This window comes from Dendroctonus ponderosae, unplaced genomic scaffold (assembly GCF_020466585.1).
Source record: "Dendroctonus ponderosae isolate FM_Combo_2020 unplaced genomic scaffold, Dpon_F_20191213v2 Dpon_F_20191213_23, whole genome shotgun sequence".
NCBI classification, from domain to species: Eukaryota; Metazoa; Arthropoda; class Insecta; order Coleoptera; family Curculionidae; genus Dendroctonus; species Dendroctonus ponderosae.
Genome location: NW_026018438.1, coordinates 21,498 through 49,247, shown reverse-complemented (window position 1 = coordinate 49,247; position 27,750 = coordinate 21,498). Strand labels below are relative to the sequence as shown.

General features: G+C 32.9%; 1 protein-coding gene across 1 annotated transcript in view; it reads right to left on the bottom strand.

The window, feature by feature from the left end:
• The window catches only part of LOC109535796 (homeobox protein aristaless), a 46,447-nt gene extending 19,582 nt beyond the window's left edge, over window positions 1–26,865 (bottom strand). Inside the window, exons 1-3 of the mRNA XM_019901800.2 lie at window positions 26,744–26,865; window positions 4,154–4,388; window positions 1,078–1,123 (exon numbers count right to left, since the gene is read on the bottom strand). Coding sequence (XP_019757359.1) covers window positions 1,078–1,123; window positions 4,154–4,359 — 252 coding nt within the window. The 5' untranslated portion in view covers window positions 4,360–4,388; window positions 26,744–26,865. The remainder of the gene's footprint in view (window positions 1–1,077; window positions 1,124–4,153; window positions 4,389–26,743) is intronic.
• Between the last annotated feature and the right edge of the window lie 885 nt (window positions 26,866–27,750).

Here is a 27,750-nt window from a genome sequence, read left to right as displayed (position 1 = left end):
TTTTAGTGTTGGGTAGGATTTAATAGTTTATTATTTTGTACATTTCTATTCAATCCTCAGGTTATTCGATCGAATTATTTTCTTTTTGGACGTATTTTAGCGAAAAGTGATTTAGATGTTGACATATAACTGGGCCACATACATTCGCACCTTTTCAAACGTTTGAATCACGCCTGGATTTAAAAAAGGAATACTTTTCGACCCGCGACAATTTAACGTAAGTACTTCAAGTTTTAAAGACAGTTTACTGGATTTAAAGAAAGCAAACTAAGCGATTTTAAATTAGTTGCTGTTCTATTTTAACTGCCCATCTCATCAGGCAATAGCAACGGGATTTAAAAGTCTAACTTTTGCCTCAACCCTCTTTGATAAAATCCGTAGAAACCGTCAGGTTTCAAAGATATTTTACTAGATTTAAAGCTAATAATCTCAACGTGCAGCTCAGTCCGATTAAAAAGTAATGCAATAACTTGAAGCAGATTTAAAAGCATCAGTAACTTTTGTTTTAACGCTTTCATCTGAAATCTTTTACCAGAGCCCGGATCTAACGACGCTCTAAAACTTGGATTTAAAGAAAGGAAACTAAGCGATTTGCAATTAAGTGGTGTTAAAAACTAGCAAAGTTAATCGTATCGTAACTGGATTTAAAGTTCTGACTTTAAGTCCGTTTAAGACTAAACCCTCTAAAATCCTGACTCAAAAATAATTGCCACAAAAAACCTTTTCCAACTTTTATTCTAATGAACATTATTTATTATTAAATACTCATTTATTCTCTCATAAAAATCTCAAAACTCGTCTTCTCTCCTTCAATTGTAGCTCAATGAGAACGGATGATCAGTTCAGTTGACCTTTTTTCTCTGTCAATTCAACTGATTTATTTAGACTTTTAACCGCTATTACATAAAGCAACAAACGCTACTTTTGCGGTCGTCTGACCTTAAACGAAATCAAGGTGAACTGTAATTTTCGCTGTTTCGAAATCTAATTAGCACAATTTTTCGGCGCATAATTTGCGAAATTCACTTTAACATGAATTAGCCATAATAAGGGTATAATCAGTTTTCATTTTCTTACCTGTATTCTTGCTTCCGTTAATCCAATTTTCATTGCCAGCTCTTCCCTGAAACAAAAAGGAAAAATAACATGTCTTTAATATTGATTTGCAATTCATGTTTAAAGTTTTCGCTAAGGAAATATCTTTTTGCGAAGTTTTGATAATTTAGGTGTTTATATTTCCTTAAATAATGTTTTTCAATATATTTCCTCGAGATTCTTTAGACAGATTCTCTGCTCTGGATTACTATCATTCAAAAGCAAATTTTGTTCGGTTCTTTTAAAATGTTGGATTCCTTTCGTTCTTAGTTATTATTAGAATTTTAACCTTTTCGAAGTTCGTTACACTGTTTTTAAAAATAGTTGCCATATTAGTCTTCATCAAGACTTGAGTACCTATTGATTCATTCTCGAAAAATGTTGACAATTTTAGCGAATTAATACGAAATTTACAAATAAAAATGTAGGCTTTAAATTGGCAATATTTATGGTTTGGTCTCAAAATGAGACGGTTTCAGAATTTCGAGTTCAAATCCAACTTGAGCTTCAAATTTACCTTTCAATCCTTCCATTTTAACCACGAATTCGTTGGTTCGTTACAACGCTAAACCTCTAAAATACAATATTTATCCAAAACCAGAATTAAAAGTTTATATCGTCGTCTTTCATGTCGTGCGTTTTCATACTGCTTAAAAAATCCTCACCATATTTATTTATCTGTTTCACTTGCTTCGCTCGTTTCTTTCATTTTTTTCTGCTTATGTCGAGAAAAAAACAATTTTCCGTTTTACGTAAATGTAAATGTGTTTTATGTAAACCTTTAAAACGTAAAACGCCTAGTTTTGGTCGTAAAATATTGTCTTTATAGTCAGCATAATGTCAATTTTTTAATTTACAGTGAATATTTTCTTTTTTCTGGCGAGAGTTATTCACTTATATTTAATTTTCACTTTTTTTATTTTACAGAAGCTTAGAAGCTATAGAAGGAGTTTTCACTTCATCTTGAGCTCTAATCATATACTCCATTTTTGCATGAGAGATGGTTGCTTGTTTTTTCGCAGTATTTCATACGTTTTTCCATTAAATTTTGTCATTTGTTTCATTAGCACTGAGTAATAAAACTGAAACAAAAATAAAATGATGCAAATCTAAAGGATTCTCTACATCAAATCAGCGCAAAGTAACCTGCCATCCGGCTCGTTTGCTAGCGACTTCGGAGTCGCCGGTACCCGTACTATTTATATAAATCCATTACATCGTGGCAAAAACTTGCATATTTTTATGCAAAAACAATAACATTTCTATATTCATCATGCGATAGCATTTGTGTTTTTGTGGGTCCTCCTAATTGACTCGGAAACTTTTACAAAGCCGACCGGAGTGCCCCGACAAATTGCAGACAAGCCGGAATGCCTGTCGAGGAGCCCCGATTACTTTATCGTGGGTTGTAGAACGCAAACATGATATACTCATTTGACTGGTTTAGATAGAAGTGATTTGTGGTTCCATTTCATTTTGGCTCCTTCCCTACTTAAATAGGAATTTTCAGAACTAACCAACTCTACCTACCATTGAATAGGGGAAATATCGTTTGGTCTGGACGAGTTCAAGGCAATGGTGGTGGGCGAAAAATTCCTACAGGACAGTGTATATAAAAGCAGATTTTAGTTTATTTAGAAGTTATTAGTTTCATTTTCAAGAATATAAATTGTAATGTTTTTGGAACTGCGCTGTAATATTAGTGCCACTGTTTCTTCCTGAAGTTCCTTCAGTTTCTTCGGTTACGTACCGGGACCTGGGCGCAAGTTTAACGCATAACGTGAATATTTTATCAATCGGTCATTCGATTTGAAGAATTTTTTTAATCGAATTATAGCCTAGTTTGTGGACAAAATTTAAGTTACACGATAAGCAAAATAATTTAATATACAGATCGAACAGAGTGTTTTTTTTCGAACCAGTCACATTTTCCGTCCACAATTTACTTAAACTTTTTAAATTCCAAAGAATCTGTGAAAGAAAAATGTTATTACAAGCTTGGAACTGCTAAATTATGTTTATTTTCTTACGTATGTAGCTCCATAAACGAACAAAACAAAAAAACAATATCCTTGAGCGTATAAACAGAACTTAACTTTTAATGAAATGGAAATTTCCAAATTAAAAAAAACAGTTTAAGTAACTTTCGCGCAGAAAATATGCGAACAAAATTTGAAGTTTCTAAAACAAGTGTAAGTTGGAAAAGTTGTAATGCACGGTCTACATAAATCACTCTGTATACTGAGATATTCTCTGGTTCAATAGAAGACGATCTGGCCCCACCTTTCATTAAGGAAAAATGTTTATTATTGTTTAGCGACTTTAATTGTATTTTAACTCGAAATCTTCATTCACTCGCACACTCGTCAATTTGGTTTATCTTCAATCAGCAGCTTATCCATAATAAGTATCTAAACTTTGACTTCATTGACCGCGTTTTGCAATGCACATTTTTGATGATTCCAATGTAAAAAATCAATTTTTGTGGTGCGGCTCGATCTAGTTGAAACATAAGTTTTCCAAGCCAATTGTGGTCATAAAAATGTTAACTCTGATCGCTGTTACCATTCACAGTAACCGAAACACCAGCTTCATTTGGAACAAAAAATTTGGTCGAATAAACCACACCAACCAGTAATATTTTCTGGGCGAAAAGCCTTCTCATGCACCTTACGTGTCATATTTTCACATCGAAAACAACCATTTTGTATGTTCACAAAACCATTGAACCAAAACTGTGTTTTATTTAAAGAGATGATTTTTCTAGATTCAGTTTGAAGTTTAGTAAGTAAGTTTAAGTTTAAGTAACGCTTATGTAGGAGGTGGTGGAACCGAAAAATTAACAACTTCAGGAGCTCTGGCTCTTATAGTGCCAATATTTCCTCCACTTTTTGAAGTTGGACATCAACAAATAGCAAGCACAGAAGAACGATTATCAAAGATCGTCCATATAGTCGCAAACCGAACGTAGAGTTTGAATAAAAGAACTATTGTTTTGATCAAGTTTATGGAAAATATCCATGGGCTTTACATGAATTTGTACTTGTAGGATCTTTACCTTGTGAAAACGTCTGGATAGTGCGTCCGGGAAAACGCCTTCTCCAATTCCTCCAATTGAAAACTAGTAAAAGTGGTTCGATATCGACGCTGTTTTCGTTTTGGAGCAAAATCGTCCGGCTCTGGATCACTTCCATCACTATGTTCTTGTCCTGGCGGTCGCGGCTCCACCCCAGCCGTAGGTGTAATTTCCTCTGAGACTCCCATATTTTCTGAGGTTTCAGCCGGATGTGATTCTTTAACAAAAGATACATTGTTACACGTCAGAACAGGCAAAGAATAAAGTTATTAATATGCAGGGTGATGAGAAGATCATGAATGCAGTTAATGGACCGGAATTGAATCTGGTCCTGGCAGTCAATTGAAAATTTCCAAAAGGTGCCTGTTAAATTTCCTGGGTTTATCGGTCAATAGATACAGGGCAAAAATAAAAACAGTTTTTGTCGTGTGCTCACTTTATGGTCATATTTATGCCATCTTCAGGGCTCTAAAGGTAAAAACACAATATGTCGCTTTGACTTCTTGGTTCTGACTATGAAAATGGTTCTCCGAATAGTTTTTTCGAAACCTGTGGTTGCATAAATCTGGAGAGAACCTAAGATGGAAACTTCAGTTTTGAATTGCTGATATTTCAAAAAAACATGGCGAAATAGAAACTGTAATACTAAAGATAATACGGGATGCTTTATATTAATGATTGAGCCTAGAATGATGTTGCCTAGACATGCAATTTTTGCGCTACCAGTTAACTACCATAATTCCCATCGGTTTTCTCGATATGGTACCATCGTGTGGCCCCAAAGTTTAGTGCTCGGTTGGGCATCAAAAGGCAACAACCCGTGGTTGTACCACCTGCCCAGTCCGATCACGCATCATGTTCACCAACGCCCGGCAAAACGTTGGATGGCCACCGCGGGATTCATGTTTTCGTGTCAATTTAGAGTGCCATAAAAATATATAACATACATAAAATAAAAATATAAGACACTAATGTAATTGTTCCACCTAGGACTTCTCAGATATTAACAAATTCGAACTCGCGCCGCGCTCTGATCGTCCCTCGTAATCATTGTTATTTTACGATATTGATTTCGTTCTTTTGGCGGTTTATTCAGTGAATTATAGTCGACATTCTCTCTTATATTGTTGTTATTTGTTGCGGGATTTTTCGAGTGTAGGGCTGTAACAATGGGTGATTATCTTGGAGCCTTTTCAGTTTCAGACGTTCACTGGTTGAAACTTGCTGCTTGGATCAGTTTCATTCCTCCGACCACATTAATACCCCAGCAGTGTTCTTAGGTTAACTTTTGCTTAAAATTTCCTTCTTAAATGGTGATAAATAAAAGTGCAAGTGTCTGTCTGTTATGTTCAGTCGTTCAGTGCATAAACTCGGACACATTTTATTCAAATTTGTTCGAAATTGCTCGGTTTTTAGTCGATTGAAAGGCAAATTTGACATCAAATCTCTTATGGAGTATACTTTTTATAAAACACCATCTATATACAGGACGTCTGTAAAATGTATGTAACTGGAACTAATAGATTCACTTGATCAACATACGAAAACCATTGAATATCTACTTGGTGTATAAGCAATGAGGAAAATGCCATTACTTCTGTAATTTTCCCTAAACAGATTTAACTTCTTTATGAGTAGGAAAAACCTGATCAATTACACATATGAAGCTATTTTTCAATGTTTTGTATTAATACAAAAATTAATTTAAATTTGGGCAAAATAAATAACATAACAAATAAATTTTGTCTAATTATCAAAAAGTAGAAACTGATAAGTTTTGTTGGAAAACGGAAATTTATCCGGTAAAAAAACAAATACAAATACAAGTCCAACGGTTCGCCCGCATTCATGGCAAACATCTTTGGGGTTAGTCAATGACTTACAATGAGTTTTGTACATATTTTGTGTACAGAAATATAGTTGTCTACGCATTTTGAACTGTTATTTTTGCTCAACCTAAACAAAAATACACTGTGGATTATTGCAGTGACATCTTCTAATTAAACCGTTTATTACACCCAAAATTCAAAAAATAAAAAATCATCATTAATAACCATAATTTCCTTGTGCAAAACACCAATTAACCACAATGACCAGTCCAAAAAAATCGAGTAAACAATTTATAAATCAATTGAAAGCATGTATGTTTTAGGGCAAACGACTAGTCCACTTAGCTCACTAATTAAACCGTAGAATACAAAGTGCTTTAAATGTTCAATTCAGGCGGTTGATTTCAAATGGGTTTCAAGCAAAAATGCAAATTAAAATTGATACTTCTTTTGAAACATCTTGTTAACCTGCGATCTAAATACCCACATGTTGATTGCTAGCCGATAAAAATAAAGGATTCACTATTAAAACGTGTACGTTGTAACAAATGCTGTGCGAATTATTTCTTTTACGGCTGCGGTCTTGACATGCAGTTAAGAACAATCTCTAATATATTACGCAAATTTATTACGGCAAAAATAAATAAGAAGAAAAAAATGTAGAAAGTAGTTCAATTATAATGTAGCATAGGCAATAAAAGCACTCCTTGTTAATTAACTTCATTTAATCTTAATTGAATATACAATTTTTTCTGATCTTGTATTAACTTTGTCCATTCAAGCCTTAAATTAAATGAGGAAACTGGATTGATAACCTGCAGTCTGTTCAACCAGGTATAGCTATGAAATGAAAAATAGTTTTGTCGTATTTTTCTCGCAAAATGAATAAATATTTGAAGAGTGGAACTAATAGGATTATTAATAATATAGTCAATCCTGTGCCAATATTTACTGTTACGATTGAAAGATGACACAGATTTTTAATCAGGTTAGCGACTAAGTGGATTGAACAAAGTCCAAACTTTTCATGAAGGCAAAAAATCGATTTATAGTTAGTTTGAAAACACTAAACACGTTGACAATAAAACGGATATGCTAAGGCTAATTACACGTCGTTTCACCATTTGAATTATTTCGTACAATTAAATACATTATAATAAAGCAGATCACAATCGTGCTGCTCGTGGTTTTTTAATTTGGTAGAACAAGAACAAAAATTCCATTTCTTTAAATCATTAAAACTTAATTTTATGCTTCGCATAACCCATGACAAGCAGCCTTAGTGGCTTCAAACAATTAAACCATTAACTAAAATGTGAATTTTTTGTCTGGTTCAGGCCTGACCCACACAGAAAAAAGTTCGGAAGCAATTTGCTTGGCCTGTTTAGACCGTTTCCATTGTTGAACCTTATTGAATTTGTGGCAGGTGCTTGGAAAATTGCTCGGCGTGACTCTCAAGCTATACAGGGCGTTACGACTTTCAAATTAGTCCCAGACTAGTGAAATTACGAAATGGTTAATGGTTTCGTGGTCAACGTTTGAACCATTGGTGGTTTTCGGCCTATTTAGACTTGTCGTCGACAGAAATTTTGTCTTGATGTTTCGCTAGCAGGAATGGCTAACATCTTCAGAGATATATCGCATTTAAAGCGAACACTGTTCATTCAGTGAAAATGCTTTCAAAACCATGGTTATCAAGTTTWAATTCGGAAATGAAAAGTTTGTAATTTATCAAACTGAATTATTGCAGAACCGAATATTCTAATCATTCCCCCTAAAGAAACGCAACTTGGCTTCTTACAGAGATTTTCTACAACTTAAAATATACTGAAAAACTGATAAATATTCTGTTCATTTCAAATGCAAAGGAACTAATAGCAGGTAGAAACAAAATAAAAGAGATTTACAACAAATAACAGTCTTTGTTTTAATATTATTTAGAGATATACAATTCCCATTCCAGCGAAGTTTAGTAGTAAAAATTGCTTATTATGACGGGCCGTAAAATTCACATACAAAATGATAAGAAAAAATAGGATAATCGTAATGCACTGAAATGGTTTCTCTGGTAAAAAGGCCACCAAATTCCCAATACTTGTATGTTTTTGCTATTCGACAACATATTTGAACATGAGAAAAGCATTTAAAGATGAATAAATGTTGCGCCTGCTAGCAAAACGTCAGGAAGTAATTTATATCGAAGACCACCTAATAATAAAAATAAAAATCGTCAATTGTTCATAATGATTGATTGATAAATCCTGCAAACCACGATTTCAAAAATATTTCCCTCAATTGTGTCATTTTAAGCTCACACTTGCAATTTTCAACGATTTTTGACTGAATTTACTTAATTGTTTGGTAAGCTAAATTTTATGCACTTTTGGAAGTATTTTGTGAAATAATCTCATTTTCGTGTTTATTGTTATACTATCAAGATAAATTGTCATTTTAAAGTCGCAATCGGTAGATATTTTCACCTCGGCTACAAATTTGGTTACGTTCCACATTCTTTTGGAGTAGTTAAATGAACACCACCGGGGGAAAGTTTCAGTGTTTATCTAAAATAGCGACACGAAAATTTAATTTAAAGCTTGCAAATCTTATAAAAATATATGTATATATAAACCAAGCAAACTCTTGGTTGGGTGTTCACAACAACTAACTAAAGGATTCTTGATTGTGAAAAATCGAAAAATTTCCATAGCTTTGGTCATAGAAATGAGCCAAATCCAGAGAAAAATCTTCAATAATGTTGATTCTTATTCAGCTTAAGTTTTCGATTGGATAATTAATCTTTACGTTGTTGCAAATAGCATCCGCATACTCGATACTTCTCGATTGAATAAACAGGCAGTGATCTGTACCTTCTTTGTGAGGATCACAGTTGAATAGCTCGTGCATCAAAGACTAAAAGCGCGGGATTTTGAAGCAAAATTTACTTATATGTAAATAATGAAACAAATTCGACTAAAGTTTTATCTGAGATAAATTGTCGAATGGTTATTTAACTGCTTGTACTGGGGAATTTTAATCGAAACAGATTAATGTAGAGGGTCAATTAAATTATCACCAAAATTGCAGAAAGCTAGCCTACATACTTTAGTATCATTGAACTCACCTCATACAAAGTCTGAATTAATAGAGCTGCTTTTTCCTTCTTATGCAGGCTTAATAAAATGCCTATTCCTAATCAGTTTAACACAAATTTATCGCACTCTTGGTCTTCCAAGAGTCGTAAAAATCTACCACATTCTTTCAAAGTCTGTAATTTGTCCTCTAATCCAAGTAAAAATTCAAATCGCCCTCGTCAATTGCCCTCGTTAGTCAATTAATATGCAATATACCAGTAAGTGTCATGCAGTTTATTAATTTGTTATGAAATAAGTTATTATAGCAATTAGACCTTTTAGCTAGATTATGGAGTTTGTTGGGCGATAACTGATTAATTAGATAAATGCTAATTTATACGGAAAGCTAGAAAATGTTTTGAAACCCTGGCGTTATTTACGTGCAGTAGATTCTAATTCTAGCTTCATTAGCTAAACCAAACTGATTTTATAATTCCCCCAAATAGGGGCTTTTACATATAAAAAATTATCGGTTATTCAAATCTGAACCGATCTTCCAAAACGCACATTCTCAATCAAAGTCTGCAAACAAATACGCCCTCCAGGTGCAAAGAGTCCACTAATTACCCCAGGACATCTTCGGCATTATGACCCATTGTTGTATTACTTGGAACCGTGGCAAGTACTAACAAACTTAAGGCGAATATCCACGTCTTAAGAGCTTAGGCCAAACATTAACTCTCTTTTAAAATGAAATTAGGCCTTATCTCTTAATCGGCTCTATGGTGAAGGCTTAATGTGACAAAGGTAGAGGCAAAAAGGCCCCCAAGACAGGTAGCTGGTTGTCTTAATACAGTCGGTGGTGTTATTAGTAGAATAACTGCGAAAATAGAATGGAAACTTTCAGGGTACAAAAATACCCAATTGCCACCAAAGGTTGTTATACAAACTGCACTGGAAACATTGGCCAAAGTACTACAATGCGCTGACGACAGTACCTTGATCGTGCAAGGTGAAATAACAACAAAAGGTCTCAAGAAAAACTCTTTCAAAACACATAATAAATATTGTTCAAATACATAGAATGAGAAAGTCATTTGTATTTCTTGTAAATTTTGCAGATATTCCTTTATTTTGGAGTTATTGCAGTTATTTGGTTGAAAATTCAAGAATAAAAATGTACGAATAAATTCACAAGTTAAACTAAATGAGTATGCAACGGATAAATTCAGCAAAGTAAAACACACTCAGCTGTTGTGCCGATTCCTCAATCATTAATTAGTTTTTAGGTGGTATGTTTTGAATTATTGTCTCGGTATTTTATAACCCTGCATAGAGCAGTTAGTGGAGTTCAAAATCGTTTTTCTTGAAACAGGTCTCGAGCAATTACCATTCTTCAGTTCGAAAATGAGGCATGCTTCTCGATCGGGAAAAAAACCGAATCGAGTCCACAGAAGTAATTTGGCAAAACATAAAGCGCTTAATTAATATGACTTTGTTAATGTTTCGGCATTGCGTCCAGTAAATAACCTAGTTGTCAGATGCCAGAGTAAATAAAGATACAAATTCCGAAAGGAAGTTTTTTCCCGGGCATTTTTCACATTGTTCTAAGCGGCTTTGCTTTAATTCGCTTAGGCTTGAGAACGCGAAATACTATTCTCGCTGGCTACAAGGTTGGTAAATTAAAAAAAACCTAATTAAGTTAAGATTGTATCATGTGCGTTTATATGTTGCATATATTATCAATTATGGAGAAAGTTAATGCAATTAAGCGCGGAATAAGTTAAAATGCCCATTTGCATTCATTGTTGGTAAAACCCTGTGATACAATAACAGTTAGTGAACCATGTGTTGAATATATTGACAAATAGTTTACAAAAAAATGCCCAAATGTTGCCTCAAACAATTAGCAGAAACATAATAAATCTAGCTGTTAAATGAACAATAAACACAAGACGACAGCGCTTAATATAATGACAAAGTTCAAAGTGAATACAGATTAAAAGCAAACTAAATTTGACGAAAAGGATCGAGATCACAGCTGTGAAGCAGAAGAGTTTTGCACAACCAGATAAAAAATACAAAAGCAGGAAAAATCAAATAAGTAAAAGTGACGACTGCGAATACAATAGTAATAAAAAAGGAAAAAAGGAGACATGTTTAAAAACAGTTAAAAAATTCAAAGTTGACTATGTTCAAAAGAAAAAATGTGAATTTGAATGCTATAAAATTAAAGAAGAAGAAAGGTAAAACGCGTTTTCAAAAAATTCTGAACTATGCGTAAAATTCAAAACGTATATGTTTAAGAAAAAAATCAGAAGAAATAATTTAAATATTTTAATTTGGACGTAGAAACGTTCTAAATCTGTCAATTAATAAAGTTTTGCCAAATAATCAGTGTCGTGCACGAAAGGCACTAGGGAGAGAGTCTAAAATTCAAGTTGTGGCGACTGATAAAAAAAATAATTACATTTTTGAGATGTTTTTCTGTCCGCTCTTTTGAAAATTGCGTTTTGCTTTAAAGCGATGAAAGCTGAGTGCTGTTGTGAAAGTTCTCCTCGTAAAAAGCGAACTATTTTTTAAATTATTTTTATATTAATTGACTTGTTGTTGAAAAGAAAATAATTTCGCTACCATTACAGATAATTAAATAACTAGGCATGCCAAAGTCTAGATATGGCAAATTTCTCTATAAATTAAAATTGCATAAAACATTATTAACAGCTATAGTCGAAAACACCCATGGAAATTAGATTACGCAATTCAGTTGCCTTTATTGCCTAAACTTTCCACTAGGTTTTATGTGCACTTAATGCCTGACCAGCCTAAATGTGCCTCGCGGAAGAATATGTTTGTTTCACTAAGTGAGATATTTATGGTTTTGACCAACACTGCCGGGGAAAAAAGCAGACAGAACCAATTTTATTCTCGTCGCACTCGTTCTACCTAATCAGCCAGAAATAATGTGACAGTTTTATTATAGCCAAAAGAAAAAAGCAAAGCTAATTTGTTGCACCTAGACTTTCGACCTAATTTAATTATCAATTAATTGACTAAGTCAATTAGCCAACGAAATCTAAATATCTGGGGAAAAAACGGTATCAGGTTTAACTGTCGATAACAAAAACAACCGGTCTTAATTGTCACGCAATTTGGATTTTAATTAATTTGTAATTACCTGCATTATACCACGTTTATTCGTTTACAGGAAATGTGCCGGTCTAATGACTAATATAATGATAATCAACATAACTTTATTTATATACAGGTGCGGAAGTGGACAATTGATAAAGCTGAATGTAGAATGCACACATGCTTTTCTAGCTGATATTATTCTTGTGTTTCTGATAGTTGGGTATCTGCAACAACATTGAACACACTCTATCTAAAACTAGTTTGATGATATAATTATTCGAAACTAATTAAGTATTTGTTGTGCTATTTATATTATTATGACTCATTTGTTGCTCACCACCAATAATTCATAATATTAGTTACGGGAATTTTGTTCAATCACTTTGGGAAGTTCAATAAAGACCAATAGAAATTTCTCGGACTAGCGACTGTGATATATGTGATATATAGTGACTTCATTCACATGAAAAGGTTCATCTTGATGAGAATTCGGCGAAAATTGTCGGCTTTCAAAGAGAGAAAGCCGGTTCCTGGTAATTAATCGAAATGACTGTAGAACAAGCCTTACACATTAACAAGTTGTTAGTGCAGATAAAATTTGTGCCGTTGGCTTGATGCGATCGTAAGGGAGGCACTATACGGGTTTTTACTGACGCCATTCGTATCTTTCACCTGCTAGATACGGTGTTTCCATATAATAATGGTTTACTTGAAAACAATCGAAAATTCCAAGAATGAATCGAGAAATTAACATTACAAAAACAAAATATTCCTCAAAGTTTTGTGCTTTGTTAAACTTAAATCTTCGGTGATTCAAATTTCATATAGAAACTAGACATTTTTATTCTGCAGAAAATGCGACCTTGTTCACTAAGTAGGTTTTTGAAAGCAAATTTTTATTTCTATTTTCAACTATTTGGCAACACTTTTCGACACATTTTCGAATTTATTGCCTGACTATAATTTTTTGCATCGTATTTCCTTTTTTCTCCCGTAATAAGTTTCACGGTAGCTTCATCTGTTTCTCGACACTCAACCAGCAATTTTATCTATCGAAAAACCAAATATGAGATTGAGATTCTTAAAAAAATACGTCTAAAATCAATTTCCGTTCTTAGAGTGTTTGGTTGATGAATTAATGCAAGTAAGAGTCTCGGAGAAGAAATTCCCTTTTTTGCTGATGCAAATGACTCAATTAATTAGTGGTAGTCTAGTTAATTAGACGGAAGACAAGGCATGTGGGTAATGCAAGCAAAATGCATAATCGTTTCATAGAATTGTGATGAGCGCGTGCCCTTACCACCAAGTCTCATTATTATGCAGGTGAATCAACCCAATCCAAATTGGTTCTTGGTTGGAAATTTATTGACGTGCTTGCCTATATGAAGAACGTCTATTTGAATAAGCTGGAATTGGAGGAATGCTTCGTTGCGTTTTTGCTGTCGGCTAACGCTTTCTGCTAAATAATAAATTACTTAATTTTGCACTGAAGAAACCCAGAAGATCCTCAGCTAGTATGCAAATTAGGAACTGGTTTTTCAATTAAAAAATCTAGAAAGACTCTGTTCTCACTGTGATATCAGTTTTTCGTTGATATTCTCAAAGTTTGTGTGAATTCATGAGTGCATTTTCATTCGAAAGTACGATTTTCTAGCGTACATTTTAAAAGTCCTAGAAAATAATCTTGCCATTAGGCTTTGTTGCGATTTTATCTAATCTTCAGGAATAGTTCGAAATGATGGAGAAATTGTGAGGTTTTTAGGATCATCCGCTTTAGCGAATTGAGAAACAATCAAACAGTTTTGATATTTTAAATAAGAAGATGGGCATTTTAGCAACAAAACCGAATAGAGCTGTACTGTTCCCAACTGAATTTCGAATTCGAAAATTATTTTTGTTTGCAGACAAAACATTGGTCTGCACAGTTTTTCTAAATGGAAACTCACACGTTAAATATGGCATTGATTCTCTCAGACTCTCCAACGGGATCCATTTTGTTAATAAAAAAATGTGTGTTTTTGCAAAAAACTCAAAAAGTATTTTTCGTTTCCGACTGAATTTGCAAAATTGATGGTGATTGAAAAGCATTGCCGTTCCACACTTGCAGAATTTCTACTTTTTAATTTTGTGAATTTATTTTCTTCGAGCACTTTATCTCAAATGATATTCAATTTTTTCAACCAATTTTTGCAGGAGCGAGACCAAGGAGGCTGATCTAATGATCTCTTTAACAACTTGAAGCACTTTTTTCTAATGATTGGAAATTATTTACAGAATTCCCATCTGGAACTAATAACAAATGGTTTTAAAAACATGATTTCAACACAATTTTGTGTCGTATTTTGTTGGCCTGTAGGCTGATGCATGCTGAACATCGCAACATACGTTTTACTAGATTAAAATTGAGCACTTGATGTTGGAAAAGTGTTCCCGCAAAATTTCAGTTATTTTTGGAAACAGTTTGCAAAAAGTGTTCACATAGGTTATTGCTTAAGTAAACTTAAAAAAGTTAATTGACACATTGTTTTTGTGCTGTAACAGACAAAACAAATCACAATTGAGGTCCATACAGACTTAATACAGAATCACTCATACCTCTTTTTGTGTGCAGCTTTGACTGCTTTTAGAAGTGAATTCGTAAGGAATTTAATAAAAAAAAACGTCAAATACTTTCTCAATATTGTTCTTGACTGAACAATCAGTACAAAATAGAAAATTTGTTAAACATTAGCTAAATTTAACGCATTTAAGTTAGATCTTTAGAGCAGAAATCCATTTCCTAGTCAAGTCTAGTTTGTTATATTAATCGCGGGTCTACTTAATAATTTATTAAAATAAATTTACCTTATTGCCTTAGAATTATTATTTTCTTTCAATTAATGCCCCGTTTTTATCATGTTTTGAAAATATAACATTGGATGAAGATAGCCGGCCGTTTGGTTTTTGCAGATAAATTTCGAAGAACGATTTTGGATATTTTAAAACAAATTTATTAAAAGACTGAGCTTTATTGCAAAAAAAGTTAGACACTTTTTAATTGCAAATTCATTCAAGCAAAATGTAGGTATTGAAGGTATTAAAATTGGTATGGCATCAGTAATTTTAAATATTTTTTACAGTAGAAAGCTCTGATAATAATCGACTGTTTTGAATGGAAGTGCTAATGACCAACTTTCTATTGAAGACTTTTTCATTGAAGATCCAATTTCAACTGTACATTGTCAATACACATTATTTATAAACATTCCAAGGTTCGATTGGCACCAAACCGGTTAGTATTGAGTGTGTAAAGCAGCCTAATTATTGGCAAAGCAATTAGAATGAAAAGTCCCGATCATGAGATACTTCATCTCAATAAAATTGAACGTTGCACAAATTGACACCATATAATCTAGTTTGGTACTCGTAGCCATGCAATTTCTTTGTTTGTGGTAATAAAACCGTTTCAGTTATTAAGTATTAATGGCCACAATAATTTAATACGAGGCATAAATTCAGTTGTATCGCGTTGATAATTAACCTGTTAAACTGGCCTGTAATGCTAGCAGAGTGATTCCCGGAAAACATAAGCAGCTTTGATCAGTTAAAGAGAAACACCTAAAAGATCGGCAATAATTATTAATGCATCGACACGGATTTAGAAGTCCATTACATTCGGAGATATTTCATCGATTATAAAACCTTCTTCATATTTATTCGGGCTTGCCCGAAAATTAATGAGTGGTCCCGAATAAAAAAATAAAACCAAAACCAAAAACCACCAGACTATTATTAGATCAATGCTAATTAATATTAGGGCAATGTAATTAGAACTAATGGCAAATCAACTCAACGGCAATATTGTCATATCTATAATTAAATTTGAAAAACATAATTAATAATAATCAGACACACCAATTTATATGAAGCAAATTAATTTATTGCTCGTACGGCAGTTAAAACGCGGACATTTAGAAAGGTCAGTCGGTGAGTAATAAAATGAAATGTTCCATTGCGGAGTTTAAGTGGAGCAGAACGTTTGTTTTGCGACAAAAACTCAAACAGAAGAAATCCGCGGAATGAAAATGACAATTTCATTCCGTGTATCGGAAAGAACAAAAAGAACATTCCACTTCAATACAAGTACCTCTATTATCTTTTTCAATTTAATTAAAATATAAATAACCTTAAGGTTACGCACCGGTCAGATTCTTCGAATTATTTTATTGCCAAACGAGCTGTTTTTAAAAAATCACTAATCACTGAAGAACAATTTATTGTTTGGAACCGCCAAAGGTTTCTGATGCAAATGAGTTCCTATTTTCAGTTGTGCGAATCTCAGGCACCCCCAGAACCGGGTCCGAGCCTGCTGATGAGAGCTAATAGGCTCGAAACTGGTATGGGGGTGAAAAAATAAAAAATGAAATGCTCAAATTAATATTTATGATTGGACTGGTGAGTATTACAAACGAAAGTATGGAAACCTAAGCATATTCAGTTTTACAAAATCCGCATCATTCCCAAACGTTTTAATTTAATAATTCATATAATGACTCAACTATCTAGTAATTTTCTTAATTAATAGGTGCGTAAAAATGTGGAATAATTTCATTAATTATCCACCTTGCCGACATTAAACTGAACGTTACACAACTATTCAAAAATGTGTACACCTATAATCAGAAATGCATAAAATTTTAACTTATTTTAGACAATTTTAATGATAAAATCAAGCACACATGTAAGAATGTGGTCAATTTGTTTCAAATCAAATTAATAAAGTATCTGTTAATGGAAATGTAGTAATTAACTACTAGACATTGCTTTTGTAAACTAACTCGCCAAGTGACACAACATTTAAATTTATTTAACATTCCTGAGTATCTAAATTTACGGCAAAAACCAACGTTTTATTTAATCTATTATTACATAAATATTCGTATAAAGTTAATTCTCAGAACCAACGAAGCTTTAATTCCGATGCAACTTGAGAGTTTGTTTTCAAATTGCGCTAATTGCAGTAATGAATATCTCCTTTAGTTCACCTATGATCCGAGTAGAAATTGCTCATATTTCAAGTACCACGAAAATCGTCTGAAAACTGCTGCTGCATTGATAATGTTATTTTAGCGTAAAATTACATTTAAAATTAATATGTAAAAGGGCATTTTAAACTACCATTACGTTTTTAGTCTGTTGATTTTCACTGCTTAGTTTCCCATTTATTAAAATTTGCTCAGTTTGTTAACTATGTGCTTGGAGAATTTGAGGTTTAGAAAATTGACTTTTGCCTGTATCATGTTGTCCCTTTTTATTTCTTAACTTCCTGACATTTTATTTTGCATGGATTTTATTCCTTGATTTCTCAAACTTGCCTGGACAGTGTTATGAACTTTCGTATCGGCCCATGAGGTACATTTCTGTTGTAGGTTTCCGTTCAGTTTTGCTGTTTAATGATAGTTCGCCCTAAACACTGTTTATTTTTTTACAATTTTTCGCAGCAAAATTACAATATCTTTTGCTGTCCGACTATTTGATGTATTTTGACTAGATCATTTAATTGGTAATACTGCTGATCATTCATTCCTGATGTTATGTTTCAATTTAATTCTCGGTTTTCCTTTAGTTTCATCTCGTGTTTTTAGCGATCGCTTTGCTGGTTTATCATTTTTTTAAGTCGCTTTAAACTGCCGCATTTTGCTTATTTTTAACTCGTTATTCTTCAGATTCTTACATGCACTGAATTTCAATTTTCTTTGCTATTCTCGCTTGAATTTACTTATTTTTTTAAACACGAATTTTATTATTAATAATGAATTTTATTCAACACTTTTTTTCCAAAGACAACCGGTACATACAAGATTTTGAGTGTTGTTTTATCATCATTGGTAGTATTTTATTCGTTTCTTTTTTACTTTCCAATTGTTATCGGTTTCATACCTCATTTTGCCATTATTTTGATGGATAAGGTCGATAAAAGTGTACTGTTTTAAAACCCTCATCGATTTATGAAGTTTCTGCGCTTGTATCGTTGCATTCCATCTGAGGTTTGCTTTTGCATGTTAAACTTTTTTTTAATTTCTAGGTGTCTCGTCATTTTTATTGCTACTGGATTTTCTGAATAATTTTCCATGTCCGGTTCGAAATTTCATTTATGATACCATAATAGTTTCTTCTTTGCAAAGTTACTATTTTATTTTTTTGAATTTTTCAAAACTGAGAATTTTGTAATCGATTTTTGTTTGCATCGACGTAAATTTCATTGCCTTTATTAATTTCTGTCGATTCTTTTCCTGCTAGTTTCGGAAGTGACCAAGAAATTCTAAACTGAATTGGAAACATTGTTGAGTATGGACTTGTTTCTGTTTAAGGCATTTAGATGTCGACCGCTATTAAGCTTGATTGATCCATATTATCTGCTAGCAATATATCATTAATGCTCTCTCTATAATCATCTTTTCAAAGCTTCTTTATTAGCGCGATGTTATGCAGGTCAAATTGGAAATTTTCACCATATCTGTCTCCTTGATGAAGAAATTATTTAGGTATAAACCATTTACCTAAACCTTCATAATAAATCAATTTCTCATTCGGAAATGGTCTGTCTGCCATATGCTGCAAAGTAAATTAATAAAAATGCATCAACTTCTACGATGAACGTGAAAATCTCGTTTGTAACAGGATTTTCGTTCGTCCGGGCACCTCTAGGCATTTTACTTGCACCGAGCAACTTCTCATTTACATTATTGCCGTCAAATTAATTTAGCTCTAACATTAAAGATGCAAATTAACCTAAAGTTAATTTAAACATGAGATAAACATGTCTACAATTAATAATAAAATTATCTTTCGTTTGTGCCTTGATCTAATACCTTAATGTTTATGAGCGATGACACTTTACGGTAATAAATATGAATTGTAAATAAGGCTGAGTCAGTTCATTTATTCCAAGACCTATTTTGCATATTTCTTGATAGTACTGCGATGTTCAATTAATGCTTTTTTCCGTGTTTTTCAAATCCAAGTTAAGTGATGGATGTACGAGCCATTATTGGTTTCAAATAAAACATATAATAATCATAAACTTATTGAAAATTATTTTTCATCGTTTCATCATTTCTCTTACACTGCTTGCAAAAGTTTCCTATTGCAACTGTATAGTTTGAGGCAAACTTTAAACTCTATGGGGATTTGTGCAACTGGGTACTTAACTAAGTCTCCAGTGTGCCAAAATTAACCCAAAAGTCTTAAGCAAAAAGAATAGAAAGAAGGAAGCGGCAGCATACTATTGATATGGTATTGATAATATGGGTAAGCAGCTTAGTTAATCTATTACTTAGTTAATCTATGGTAAGCAGGTAGTAAGACTGACGACCAACTTCAAATGTAAAGAAGCAGACACAATGCTAATCTTAAACTTTAGGAGAAAGCAAGGATTAACAAAACATCTCGATACAAATAAATACAGTTACGGTCAAGGATTTGCAGGAACATCGCAATGAGCACAATAAAGCATTAAAAATATCAGGGAAAACTGATTTGCACAACAACAAAATCCCCACCTTCAAATTGAACTATCGCGTAAGTTGTGAGTGTTAGTCACTATCAAAGACCTCGAAAAAATAACTGATATAAGGCAAGCCTAAAAATCAAGTGAACGAATATTGAGCTGGCAAACAAGGTCAATACAAGACACTAAGTTAACAGAGCAACAATAAAAATATCTTTAATTTTATGCATTACAACAAATTACTACAAGCCAATTACTACCAAAAAGTGAACCAGTTAAATATTCGAGAAAAATGAAATTGCAGCCAAGGAAAATAAAAACGATCTACACAGATAGGCTGAGAAGAGAATTGCAAAAATAATCAAAGCACCAGACTTTGTGAACAAAATTGTAGATGCTGTTTACAGATGTGGATCTAAATATTAGCGTACTTTTAACAATAAATCGCGATTTTAACAGAAGAACGAAAGTTGAGAATTAACAAAAAAATCTGATTAAAACCTTTTTAAAATTGAATACACAACGTAATATTATGCTCAGCGCAAATACAGTTAGATCGCAATTAACAAAAACAAAACTAGGGAATGATGAAAATGAAACATCTGAGCCTCTCGGACATTGATTGCAAATAAACAGACAAGTTCTTTTTAGAAAATTCAATTAAGCGAAAGTAATAAAGTTGAGCACGTTATTTAAAGAACTAAACAATGTCAGTAGATAGACAGAAATAGAACATGTGGATTTGAGTCAAAAACTAGACAAAGGAACATTTTTTCCCTTTTTGTATATTACTTATATTTTTATTAAATATACGGTTTTGTATAACGTGAATTCCGGGATCATCTTTTTCGTCGCAAATTAGTAAACCGTACACCAACGACCAATTACCAATTTACTATTTATCAAGTTTTGATTTTTGGTATGTTTTATTTTAAAAACCGTTGGTCGCTTTTTGAAGTCCAACTAATTGTTTCCACTAAGCCAATGATAACACATTATTAACGGAAAAGGCAGACGAGCGTCGCCCGTGCCCGATAAGCACGAATTAAAACAAAACATTAGTATTGTACCTTTTCTAATAAGGTTGTAAACCGCTTATCTAAGTTTATCAAAGTTGTGTCCAGTGGCCACTTTACCTTTACTAGCTGGTGTATCGGAAGAATTTGAACTATTTAAAAATTTTTACCTGACTGCACTTTCGAACCATTTGGCTTGTGCTTGCGACAGTTCGACGAAGAAACCTTTCACGTACAAGACCGTTTTTTTGTTTTAAAAAGAACTGTTAAATAACACATTTTATATGGCCATCCATATACGACCGAACTACTTCTTCTGATCCAACTTGGGATTATCAGAGATAATTTCATGAGTGCTTAAAGATTGATCAGCACAAAAAAAAAATTATAAACTACTATTTTATTGGTAAGATATGGTCAGATGACCGCAATGTTAAAAGTTTGTAGCCATAGAAGAGGCTTCAAATGAAGTGATTTTTGCTTTTCAAAAAATATTTTGAAAACTTGTTGAAATTATTTTTAACTTATAATACGTTCGCTTCGAAAAATGAACAAAGTGTTTTGAGTTTAGGTTAATTAGTTAATTGTTTCTAATGTTTCCTTTTATTTTGAAGCCTTTCATAAAAATGTAATAAAAAATGTTGAACTTGAGGCATATTTCTAACACTTAAATGAAAATTTGTAACTCACAGATGCAAATCCGCTCAATACAGAAGCTTTTTGCCTTATTTTCAGCTCTTAAAATATGAGGCATTTTAAAATGAGTTTAACTTCAAATTTCAAATTATTAGTTTTAAGTCAAAATTTACCGTTTATGGGCAAAATTAAAATGTTTAGGTTTAATTACAATATATGTACTGTTCAATATTGAAACTTTGGTCGAAAATGGCAAGAAATACGGGTTTAGTTGATAGGTTAAAACACAATGTCCAATAAAAGGTTTCAAGTGAATCTTGCATGTTGTTTTGTCATACGAATACCAACGATTTTCAGCATTTATTTAATTGTTTTTTTTTATTTTGTATTTAATTTAACATTGTGGCGCTTTGGATCGCAGTTTTAGCGTGTTTTTATGTCAAAATCTCGGCAAACTAAAAAACTGGAAATTTGATTACTTTCAAGTTAAAAAATTTGAAGAACTAGACTTTATGTAGGTAAAACCCCTCATGGTGAAGAGCAAATGCAAATAATCTAAATATGATTTTATCAAAAGAGATGATGATAAATTGTGGATTGAGCCTCGATTACGGCTGTATATTATTTTTGAACACAGAAATATACAACAATTTTGTCCAGTTAATATTTCTTCTACGATGTGTTCGGAGACCAGTATCAGAAACTTGTTAAAATGCAATTGTTATTAACAATTACTGCAAACAAATTAATCAACATAGATATGACTATGCAAAATATGTAGTTGGGTTTCCAAAACCTGTCCTAGCAATGAGATATTCGTAATATGAAAGCAATGCAAGGAATGCTGGCTAAAACCTAATGAAAGATATTAAACATCGAAGACAGTATTAGGGAGTTAAGTTAAACAAGCTTTGTCTACAGGCTAAAGCGATAAAGGCTCCATTAGTCAGACCCAGTCAAGATAGTGTAAGTGCACGTATCAAATGAGCTTTAGTTAACAATACAGCTACGCGACACTGCGGCGCACTTTAGACCGGTCAGTTTTACGTTTACTTCTTCATAATCGCGCTGGTACCACTCAGATTGACGACGAGAGTCCAAAAAAAAAACAATCCGCTTTTTTCGTTATGTAGCTTCTGTCTCTGCCTTATCGATACCAAGAAATACACGCCCAAAGTCTAAGAGAATTTTGTCTATAATATTGAGGTAGAGTTTTTGGAGAACTTTATATTGCTGTTCCGATAAACTAAGTGATTATAACTACTATTTGCAGGTCAATTGACAATTGGTCTGATTCCTCAAGAGCGTTTTTTGGGGTTTACTCAAAAGTTTTCTTTGCTTAAGAACGGTTAACAAAGCTGAAAATGGAGATAAGGCAACCTTTTAGTGCGATACGCTAACTAAACTACCTTCTGAGAGTTTTTCAAACAATAAAGCTTCTATTTGATGATTAAACCGATAGAGAATGGGCGCACTTAAGAATAGGCGTCTAAATGCTCAGACATTACCTCGATCTTTTTGTTATTTTTGGTCTTTTAACATAAATATTTTGAACCTAAGCGATGGTTCAAGAAGGGTCACGCTACTTTTATCGACAAATAAGAATTTTTTTCCGACAGAGTTTACCTGAATTGTCTTGATTTCATGAAGTTTGAGATTTGCGTGTTTTTTTTCGAGTTGCAAAATCGACTCGAACATGACGCTGCTTTTTTCGAAGTTTGTCAAGAACGATTTGAGCCATAGAATTCGTTTAGGCATCGTTGGATAGATAATTGACAGTTCGATTCTGTCATAACAACATAACTGAGGAAAATTGAGTGGTTTTGACTCAGAATGGAAAGTGTCCATATTAGACACTTAGTTGCAAGATTATGCCAAATTTTCATGTTTTCCGTCCCGTTCTTGCTTATTTCTCGGAAGCAAAATGAACAAGAACGCTCACTGTTACATCGTTTCACATAGAACTAAAAGGCCTTTTTAGAAAGTGAACCATCGATAAGTAAATGTTGGCAGTTTTTGGCAAGTCTTGATTTGAAGAAGTTTCAGATTTGCGTGTGTTTTTTGAGTTTCAAAACCGATTCAAACATGACGCAGCTTTTTTCGAAGTTTCTCAAGAACCATTTGAGCCACATTTCGTTTTGGCATCATTGGATAGATAATATATAATAGTCATAGCAACATGAGTGGGAGATTCGAGTAGTTTTGACCCAGAAAGCTGAGTATCAGACACTTAGATGCACGATTATGCCAAAATTTCATGTTTTTCGTCCTGTTTTTGCTCATTTCTGGGAAGTAAAAAAAGCAAGAAAGCTTGGTTTTTCAATTTTTACACCATTCAAGAGATAACTAAATTCCCTTTTTAGAAAATGAACCATCTATATGCAACTGGTTTCAGTTTTCTGAAAACTTGTCTTGATTTCAAGAAGTTTATTATCAGATGATTAATATCAGATGATAGTCAAATGAAAAAAAAAATGAATATCAGATGCAATTTGAGATAATCGAATTAACCGATCGATTTTATCCTTAATCTGTTCAAGCATTCCGTCATTTTTTAAAGATTTTCGAAAGGTTGCAACAAGTCTTAACAAGTGAAAATGTGTTCTAAATCCGGCTGATGTTAATGCATTTTGGCTAAGAAAAATATACAGTTTTAATCCAGAATTTGGCACTTGGACATAGAACACAAAGCACCCGCACTACGGATTTAACTGGAAGCTTATTTGCCCTGCCCATTCAATCTATGGGGGGTTAATCGTTCTTCTCTATAACAAACCGTATTTCATTACCAATGCTACAAGTCCTTATTGATTGGACTGGCAGCAAGACGATACATCATTCTGCTGCTATATAATATATAATGTAATTCAAAATGTATAAGTAGATATGCAAGTACAGCCCATATGCCAATTGTCATTAGCAACAAATTTACCAAATTTTTTTTATTGCTCTAGAAAAAATAGCTTACTTATTTAGATTCCACTTGATACCACCCATGGTCACCGATATGAATGAGTTTTGTGTTGTAAATACTTCATTAGTGCTTCTTTACAATTGTAAATAAAACACTGTTTTTAAATATCTTTTTTATAATCGCGATTAAACCCAATTTGCACTATTTTGCGTCTTAAACCCTTTTTGTGCCTTTTTGCATATTTGGTATACACTTCCGATGTTTTATTTTACTAGAGTCCTACAACCGATCAGATGAACCGATATAATCCTTATATGGACTCTGTATACCTATGCAAGAACTAAAATATATCTTTTATAAATTCATACAAGTTACTTGCTGTAAATTAAGTAAACAATGGGAAATTGGGAAATCAGACAAAACTGATTCTACGTTGCAAATTATTTTTATTTGGAAATTTACTTAATATAAATCCAAAATTATTATACAAGTTATAGAATTCTAAGTTGCTGCTGATTTTTTACACATTTTAACTTGGATTAACACCCATCATGCCGTGAAACTCTGCTGTATTTATGCGATCAATTTCATTTAACGTAAATTCGCCTAAAAACTCTTTTACAATTTTCCATATTTTGATTCCTCTTGACTGAGCCACAATGCATTTATTTTGCAGTTTTAGAAGCATTTTATTGAAAATCCCTAAATATTTTAAACAAAATTGATACCTACTGCAAATTCGTAAATTCGTAATCTGTTTACTCAATCAATTTCATAAAGCGGAAAAACGCCTATAAATCCTTTTTGCATTTTTCATGCTTCTTTCTTTTTGACTGAGGCCCCAGCTCTATTATAATGGGCTTTTTTTGAAGCATTTTATGGATAATCGCTTATGGATTGAAACAAAACTGATACCAATTGAAAATTCTCAATCTGTTTATTATAATTTGAAACAGAAAAAATTCTACCGGTTTATTTTCTGATTATTTTGGATTTCAACCGGTCATGTTCATCAAAAATTTCATAGAACGGAATAACGGCTAAAAGTGTCTGTTGCAATTATCCGTGCTTCTTCCTTGTTTGACTGAGTGCAATATTATATTGAGCTATTTTTACCAATTGAAGAAATTCGCATTCTATACCTACTATAATTTTAAACATACTTATTAAACTTTCACCGGTTTGTTTTCTGATTGTTCTGGACTTATTAAAACCGATTACATTGTGGTGATCAATCTCATAGAGCGACAAAATGTCTTAAAATATTTTTTGCGATTTCTGTTTGTTTTCCCTTTTTTACTGAGTCAAACTCTATTATATTGTACTATTTTTAATCATTTTAAGCCAAAACACTTATTGTGTTTAATAATATTGATACTGATTTAAAATTCGCAATCTGATTTCGATAATGTTAGGATTATTTCAATAAGCGTCAACGTGTTGTGCATGTAATATCTAACAGATTTTCGTAAGTCATTCGTTTCAATCCATTGTATATTTTGATCGATATCGCATATTTTTTGAGCTCTTTCAACTCTTTTGCAAGCGTAATGTTACTAATCCGTCGAGAGTCCAAAGATACAGTTTAAGATTTACAAAACCGTCTTTAGATCAAAGAAAAAAGTCAATAGGTAGTTGAAGTCACCTGAAGAAGAAACTATTGTTAGTTTTCAATAAAACTACGGCGGATATTGGTAAAGTAATATACGCCAGTATTAATGAAATCATTTCAAATATAAAATCGATACAATTATTACTATGAACACAACCAATAAAATGTATTTAGTTCAAATTTTTTTTATGAAGTATTCAGTTTTTCGTTGCAAGTACCATCACTTTCGGATTATGCCTATTTTGATGCTATTGAATATTCCATTGCCTAAGGTGTGCCTTTGTTATTGTCACTGACTTTTAACGTTGTGAAATCCGACCTTTCCATTTTTGGATTTACGCGGCTCAAAATAAAACTGTAGAACCAATTCACAACAGTTTTTCGAAAAACTGTAGCGAGATTTGATGAGTGAGTTCGAAAAGTTTCCGGTCTAGCACCATCCATAGACGAAAACTATTTTTAAACCAACGCAGCAACATGAAACATTTTTCCTTATTAGTCGTTCTATGATTCAATTTGTGTGACCACATTAATTACAATTATCTGATGTTCATCAGTTTCTGATGAATCTGAAGGAATTGAACTTCAACTAGTTTCCGGATTAATATTAGGTATCATATGCCTTTAAAGCAGGAAAAGCGTTTTTTACATACAGAGCAAATTTTGAATTAAGCGTTGGTTGATGGAACAGATGATAAATCCGAAGATTTCAACATTGTCCTAAGCAGACCTGCAGGTGATGTTGCAGCCAAGTTGGTTGGCTCATTATAGTAGAGTCCCCATTAACAAAACCAATTATGTGACTAGTAAATCACGTCCCACCATCAGCACAAATCGACACCGGAATCACTTAATACTAGAGACACTCACCCAGGGCCGCTGGTGAAATGGTAAACCAAAAACAAAACTAAAACAGTTGGGACTAGCCACAAAAAACTACACGGCGTACGTAACGAAACGTCTACACTTACTTTCTGTAAGCAACTGGTATACCTTCGTTTCACCAGGTATCGTGTTACCTGACTTTTAATCAATTTGAACCAATCGGCGTTGGGGGCGGCGGTTTACCTGGTGCTCGGCTCCAATGCGCCCAATGGGCGGACTTACGACTTGATTAAAATAATGGAAGTCAAAGTTATGAAAATACTATTATGGGAGTTAATTATTTGTAAACATTCCCTAATTGCTTTAAATATATATTAAACGGTCTTGTATAAATTGCTCGATTAAGGTTAAGAGGATATTGATATCAATTTAATAACATCAATTTCTTTGTAATCGCATATTGGTTGGGTTGTTTCTTTTTTACTTTCGATGTAGACGTGGAGCTGCTAGTTACTAGTTTATGCAATGGCGTATATTCATACCTACTGAATTAAATGCCAGTTCTCTTTATTTTACGGCTTAACTTCACATGGTCCGAAGAAGGACCCATAATATTTTAAGATTAAAACCCTAGTTGTTTTCGGTGGTTCATTGAAAATTCGTTTACACCAAGAAAAAATTTAACTAGTTAGTAAAATAACCTTTTGGAAGCAAAATAATACAATAGCATTTGAATTCAAAAAAGCAGCAGTTGACGTTGGGTTTCCCACCAAACAACATTTTTTCTCGTATATTTTAGTTTGTTTCTTCAGGATTTTGCTCTGGAAACTACAATTCACACCTGTTATCTCCCCTTTACCAAACTGCAATATTATCATGTAAAATGTTGACTCTGACTAATTTATGATGAATTTCTAATATATTAAATAGGAAAAACACACAAAAAATTATGTCAAAAGGATTATACTGTTGATATTTTTTTCTCACATTCGAATAACTGAGCAAAAATCCTTTGATAAAATCAGAACATGAAAAGAGAATAATTTGAAGCT